General features: G+C 55.3%; 1 protein-coding gene and 1 non-coding gene across 3 annotated transcripts; one reads left to right on the top strand and one right to left on the bottom strand.

The window, feature by feature from the left end:
- Window positions 1-2,127: 2,127 nt before the first annotated feature.
- LOC119316421 (peptidyl-prolyl cis-trans isomerase FKBP16-1, chloroplastic-like) lies at window positions 2,128-5,879 on the bottom strand. 2 transcript variants are annotated; one of them, XM_037590743.1, is made up of 8 exons: window positions 5,721-5,879; window positions 5,405-5,590; window positions 3,281-3,315; window positions 3,095-3,188; window positions 2,873-2,933; window positions 2,711-2,756; window positions 2,560-2,630; window positions 2,128-2,414 (listed from the first exon to the last, which is right to left on the bottom strand). In XM_037590743.1, the coding sequence occupies exons 1-8, from the start codon at window positions 5,786-5,788 to the stop codon at window positions 2,337-2,339; spliced, it is 639 nt and encodes a 212-aa protein (XP_037446640.1). In that variant the 5' UTR covers window positions 5,789-5,879; the 3' UTR covers window positions 2,128-2,336. The 2 variants fall into 2 exon arrangements, with proteins under 2 accessions (XP_037446640.1, XP_037446641.1); XM_037590744.1 differs by lacking the exon at window positions 5,721-5,879 and having other exon boundaries at window positions 2,131-2,414; window positions 3,281-3,322; window positions 5,405-5,545.
- A 30-nt stretch (window positions 5,880-5,909) lies between these two features.
- Window positions 5,910-5,990, top strand: TRNAL-AAG. The gene has a single exon. It is a non-coding gene; the product is annotated as a tRNA-Leu (tRNA).
- Window positions 5,991-6,542: the final 552 nt, after the last annotated feature.

Consider the following 6,542-nt stretch of genomic DNA (forward strand, 5'->3'; position numbering starts at 1 on the left):
TCATCAGTTTTAATGATGCTTACCGGCGGCTACGTGCGTACAACTTCAACGGAGCCACAATACTGAGAAGAAGGCTTCTTCTTCCATGTCGCTTCAAATGTTACGGGCACACAAGGAGAAGGAATCACTGAGAGCATCTCCAACAGAAGCGTTATATAAGTGACGCGCGGTATAAAAGTTGTTTTTAGCACACGGACCTGATTTGAAGTCTCCAGCAGCCGCACAAAAAACGCACGCGCTATAACTAATACATCGCGCGCATTAAAAAGGCATCACGCGCAATATATTTAGTGCGTCCGGTCGCATGCGCTACAAATTCTGAGCTGCTGCAGATGAAACCGCTTGATTGGGATCGCTGGGCTCGCACGCTGTGCATATTTTACAACGCTTGTTGGAGCAAACGTTTCTAGCGCCTAAAAAATCTACTTGCACGCAGTAAACCCATATTTTGGACGCTACATGGTGAGCGGCTGTTGGAGATGCTCTGAGGCACTGAGCTGCTCAAGGATCAGCTTTCCCGTTTGGCATCGGCAGCAGGCGCAAGTGCGCGAACACCAGGCAGCCATGGCTGGCGAGTCCATCGTCTCCGGCGTCGTGGGGGGCATGGTCGGCAGGGCGATGTCCCTCCTCGCCGGGCAGCTCCTGGACCAGCAGCCGGAGCGGAGCGTCGAGGCCAAGCTGCGGCGGCTGAGGCGCCTGCTCGTCAGGGCCGAGAGCGCCGCGGAGGCCGCCGGGGCGAGGCGGATCACGAGCCGCGCGCTGCTCTCCTGGCTCGCGGAGATCGTCGACGGGGCGCGCCGGGGGCGCTACCTCCTCGACGCGTTCCCGGTTCCGAGCGGAGCAGGCGATCAGGACGACGGCCATGCTGGCAACAAGGTGGTGCCGCTGGCGCGCTCTTTCTCCATGCCTAGCTCGTTCAACTCCGCTAAGCGCCTGCGCGTCGCGGCCATGAAGCTGCTGCTCGGCGACGGCGACGGCAGAGCCGACGAGCTGGATGGTGTCCTCGCGGACCTGGAAAGCGTCGCCAGCGGTCTCACAGAGTTCATCATGCTGCTGCAGATGTGCCCGCCGGCGCTGCACCGGCCGCTTGCCACGAGCATCTACGCGGACAGCCAGATGTTTGGCCGGCACGTCGAGAGACGCCGCGTTTTCGAGTTCTTGCTGCAAGATGACGAGGGCGAGCCGACGCTGGCAGAGCCAGGTGTCCTCCCTATAATCGGCTCCGCCGGCCTGGGGAAGACCACGCTCGTGCAGCACGTCTGCGAGGAGCCCGCGGTGCGCCGCCGCTTCTCGCTGGTCATGCTGCTAGACTTCCATTGCATGAGCCTCATGGCAGCCGGCGAGACGGCGCTCTTCCCACGCTCTCTGTTCACGCCAAACGCCACCAGCCTCTCCGCCGACGGCGAGCAGACGAGGCTCCTAGAGCGGAAGCTGCGCGGCGAGAGGTTTCTGGCCGTCTTCGACAACGTCAACCGGCGCAAAAGGCAGGTGGTCGACGCGATCATGCAAACCCTGCGGCGCGCCGGCAGGCGAGGGAGCAAGGTCGTCGTAACCAGCAGTGACGCCGGGCATGTTGCGGGCCTTGGCACCGCGGAGCCGATCGTTCTGCGTCCCCTGCCGCCGGAGGAGTACTGGTTCTTCTTCAGGGCGCACGCGTTCGGCGGCGCCGAGGCAGACCCGCGGCTGGCGGCGGCGGGCCAGGCCATCGCCAAGAGGCTGGACGGCTCCTTCTTCGGCGGGAAGATAGTGGGCGCGCTCCTGAGGTCCCGTCCGGACGCGCGGCTATGGCGTAGCGTCCTGAGCAGCAGCTTCAGCATCGCCGACGTGTGGTGCCTCGGCAGCGAAGGCTGCGTCGCCGCCGCGGCCGGCAGCCTCCTCCCGCGGCATGTGACCATGCGCTGCGTCACCGTCTCCGGCTCGCCGATGAGAGGGCTCGTCGGAATCCAAGAAACCTCTTTGGCTGTTCCTGCTCCTCCTTGTCCAGACGACGGCGGCAGCCGCAGCCCGGAGTTGCCTGTGCTGCTGTGCAAGTCTGTGTTCCCTGGCTACTGCCTGTACTACACTGCCCATTGCACGATGGACAGAGAGATCAATCAGTAAAATGCTCGTACGGGAAGTTCCAGTTGATAGTGTTGTTGCAAAGAATATCGTTGTGCTTTCATCCAACTTGCTGAATGCTTTTTCGGAAGAACAAACAAACACATGGTTTGAAGAAAAAACCAGAAAGAAATTTGAAGAAAACAGTTCGGAAAAGAATCACTGTGGTTCTCTTCACTTGTAGAACAGGACAGGAGAGCTTCTATCTGCATTGGCATGTGATGATCATGAGATAATGATCACAGGACTTTGAGCAGCTGAACCTCAAACACCAGCGGTTCCTTGGCATGCGACAGCAGGCTCCGGCGTGGTCCAAACTGCGGTCGCAACCAAATAAAGCACAAGAATGATCACAAATCATCAGGAAACAAAAGGAGAAAGGTAAATATGTTGCTTCCGGAGTATAGATGTGAAAGAAACATGACAAGATTCAGATAAGTTCATAAGCTAGCTAGGACGTACCTCCTCAGGGACGGGCTGCAAGCTCTCGTCGATATAGCCTACTTCAGGGGGTATCAGAGCCCTCCTCTTGCCTGCAAAGCCACGGAGAAATAAAAGTTTCTAGTGGCTAAAACAAGAAAACTGTCAGAAAATGCCTGAAACTGTACAGCACCTCCCGCTTTCATGCCGATTATGACGTCTTTGAGGCCTCGAATCATCTACAAGAAAAATGATTCATCTATCAAGAGAAGCCATAAGGATGTGAAATTGCTATGGGAAACCTTTAAATCATCTGTAGAAAGGTCAATTGCCAAGAGAAATCCTGTCCTGGAACCTCTTGCACGTCGAGTCGAAGTGTCACCGGCTTACTCTCGCCGCTGAACTGATTCACCGTGCTGCATCAGAGAAAACAGACAGACAAAAGCATAATGAGAGTCAAAGAAGAGCAGTATTGGTAGTACTGAAAATGCAACACATATATGCACTTTACAAGCTACTAATAGTACTAAATGAACAACACAATCAAGGATTCAATCAATGGCAATATTCTCTTGACCTATGCACGAAATAACCATTTGCACGGCGGCACACATAGTTGAACTGCACTAGATTGCCTTCCCGAGCTTCCGGCCCTTCACCTTCGACTACATCTTCAGATCAAGAAACAGAGTTCTTCCATTTATAAGCTCTCATCTCAGCAACTGGAGTATTTATGTAAAAAGATCTCACTAATGGCAAGTACCTTCAAGGTTTACTCCACTGTCCAGCTTTCTGTACCTGAACACTTCAAACATAAATCAACCATTATGCATAGCTGCATACTACAAAATATAAGATACATAATGTAAGAATTTCACAAGAATCAGTTTTTTTTTAGAACGAAGGCTCAAGGAGAGCCCGGCTTTGAATTAACAAAGCCATCAACCGGCCAGGATTACAACCACTGCGCTACAAACTCGAACAAAAAAAAAAACACGGCAAGATACAAGGGTGCTGGAAGGCAACTCTCAAAACCTCACACACTACAGCTAGGAGATAGCACATGATAAGCATGAGCTGAAGCACGCAGAGGCCCTCGTCCACCCAAGGCTCACCAGGGAAGGGGAAATGGGGTTCCGGGAAGCGCCCGCTGTCGAGGATAGGCTATGACGGCACCGAACACCAAAGCCCTGGAACAACATCACCATCCACTCCCACTGTCGAAAGAGGCCCCTGCCTCCTCGCCTGGCTCGAAAGGCGCCGAGCCGTCGACATATGGGTTGCTCACCCTAGAACATGGATGGAAGGATGCAACCAGAAGGAGTAGGAACAGAGCACACCCTACATGACTAAGAAACTTCACCAGAAACACCGCATCACCGCTGCCCACTGACGATCCTTTGGAGAGGAGAAAGATGCCGGTCAGACAGCAACAGGGTGTCCAGGGAGGACGGAGCAACGAGGAGGCAGGGCCAAGGCCGAGGAATGACGCTCCGGCACTCACAACTTGCACTACTGTAGCCGCCGGAGGAGGGGAACCCGATCCCCTCCTGGCCAGAGGCCGCCGGACCAAGCTGTCACCAGTTGCACAGAGAGCACCAGAAGAAACCCGAACACTGCCGGACCTGCCAAGCTGCCGCCGCCGCCACTTGGGGCACACAGTCGCCGCCGCCCGACAACCACCACACCGTAGTGCCCACAATCCAAAAAGCATCGAAGGCGACGACTTCAAGAAGCAAACGGAGCCAAGAGCACCGTCGCCGCCCAACAAAGTTCGAGCTTTCACCCGGGAGGCTAGGGGAAGGGGGGGGGGGTGGAGCAAAAGACCTGAATGGCGCCTCCAAGAAGGGGAGCGGCGTCCATGGACGTCGCCGCCATGGATTTCTCCCGGTCAAGGCTCCACACCACCAACACCACATCCAGCTCCAGGCACCGGAGAACCAAGTCGACCCGGACCAGATCTGAAGGGGTGGAGCACGCAGGGCAGCAGAAGGGGGAAGGGGCGGCCAGATCCGGAGCCGAAGAGGCCAGAAGCCCCACCGCCGGCGCCGCGGATCTCGTCCGCCGGGGAGCTTGCTGCCCGCGCAGCCAAGCCCACCGGACCACACCCGCGCCACCACCAGCCGAGGAGACGGTGGCGCCTCACCGAACGAGGCCGCCGCCCCAGATTCCGACGCCCCCCGCTGGAGAAACGGAGCAGCAAAGGCCCCGCCGCCACCTTCCTTGGCGACGCCCCGGGCTTGCCCGGCGGATGCCTCTGGTGGCGGCGAGGAGGGAGGGGAGGAAGGGGGGAGGCGGCGAGATCTAGGGTTGTCGCCCTCGAGCCGCCCGAGAGGGGCGACGCGAGGGAGGGGGGGGATGTCCCTTTTGATCACAAGAATCAGTTCATCTCACACAAACATAATTAGTCCATCTATTCTGATACGTGGAAACGACTCGTCCCTCGCGTCGTCCCTGCCCAGGCAACTCAGGGTTCCCCTTCAAACCCTAGGTGCCGCCGCCCCCAACCCTTCCTAAATACTAAACGATAGTGTTTTTGAGCAGTGAATATGACTTCCAAAACATAATTTTGACAGTCACTGTTGTGTACTCAAAGGTCTTATATTAGTTTATAGAGGGAATATATAGTAGTTTACGAATTGTAGAAATACAGTAATATTACGAGAAAAAATCATGGCAAATTATAGTACTCCCTCCGTCCCATAATATAAGAGCGTTTTTTACATTACGGAGGGAGTACCATTTTCACCCAACCATTTATTCCTAGAAACCAATGTGAATACCCTTCTGTTCAGTATGAGCCAGATTTATACTGCATTGTTTGTAATAAGCCATCCATATTCAGTAACGGGGCAGTAGTAGTTCATAACCAGGCAACACGCAGTACCTGATGACATCGGGCTCCAGCATTGCTGCCTGCACCGGCATGGGTACGGCGAGGAGATTCGCGCAAGAGGCAGCGGCGCCAAGAAGAGCCATCCCTGAAACCGCTCTCCTCCCGGACACCTCGCACACTGCTCTGAATCCGCGGCATGTCGACCTGGTCGCCTTGGGTTCCGGTGGATGCGGGCGTCTGATTGGATTGGAAACGCCCAAGAACGAGGTCAGTTTGAGTCTTTGAGATGAAATTTCCAGAGAGAGAGAGAGAGAGGATCAAATCTGTTTCGAGAGAGAGAGGATTTGGTCGTGTTATGCGTCAGTACCTGGGACTGGGAGACGGAGAGGCGCACGGGAATGGATTGGGGAATTTTACGTGCGGCGCAGACTCCATTGTAAAGGTCTGGAGAAGGCAGTGGCGCAGTGGACAAACGCAAGTGTTTATCTGAATGCGGATAGAACTGAGAACCGCTCACACAGAATACATTAAATGAAACAGCAAATTAGGGATCTGTCATCAGGTGGCCGAGTTGGTCTAAGGCGCCAGATTAAGGCTCTGGTCCGAAAGGGCGTGGGTTCAAATCCCACTCTGGTCAACTATTTTTTCTTCCGAATTTTTATTTCTCTTGGTGATTGTATCCATTTTCAACAAGGTTTATAACTTTTTAGGGAAATGAGTAAAATCAATCGACTGATTTTGTTGAAAGATCAGCCGCTTCGTTCGGCTACCACGTACCCCATCACATGTGTGTGGTGAGTCTCTCATTGTTGGTGCTGTAAAGCACGCCACATGTGCTTCGATGGAGCTTCCACGCATGGTTGTCGGCGCTACGACAACATCGTGTTGCGGCGGGAGCATCGCGTGGGCCGGTGGTGCTGCGATGGAGCATCACCGGCTCTGCGACTATGAACGCGACGGGCCGGCCGATGGTGTTACAACTCCAGCGATATGACACAGCTGCCAGTGCTGCAATGGAGCATCGCTGGGTCTGTGACGTGAATGCGATGGGGCGGCCGATGGTACTGCAACTTCGGCGATGTTACGCGGCCGTCGGTGCTGCAATGGAGCATCGTCGGATCTGTGATGATGAATGCGATGGGGCGGCCGTTGGTACTACAACTCCGACGATGTTACGCTGTCGTCGGTG

The sequence above is a fragment of the Triticum dicoccoides genome, chromosome 6A, assembly GCF_002162155.2.
Source record: "Triticum dicoccoides isolate Atlit2015 ecotype Zavitan chromosome 6A, WEW_v2.0, whole genome shotgun sequence".
Lineage (NCBI taxonomy): Eukaryota > Viridiplantae > Streptophyta > Magnoliopsida > Poales > Poaceae > Triticum > Triticum dicoccoides.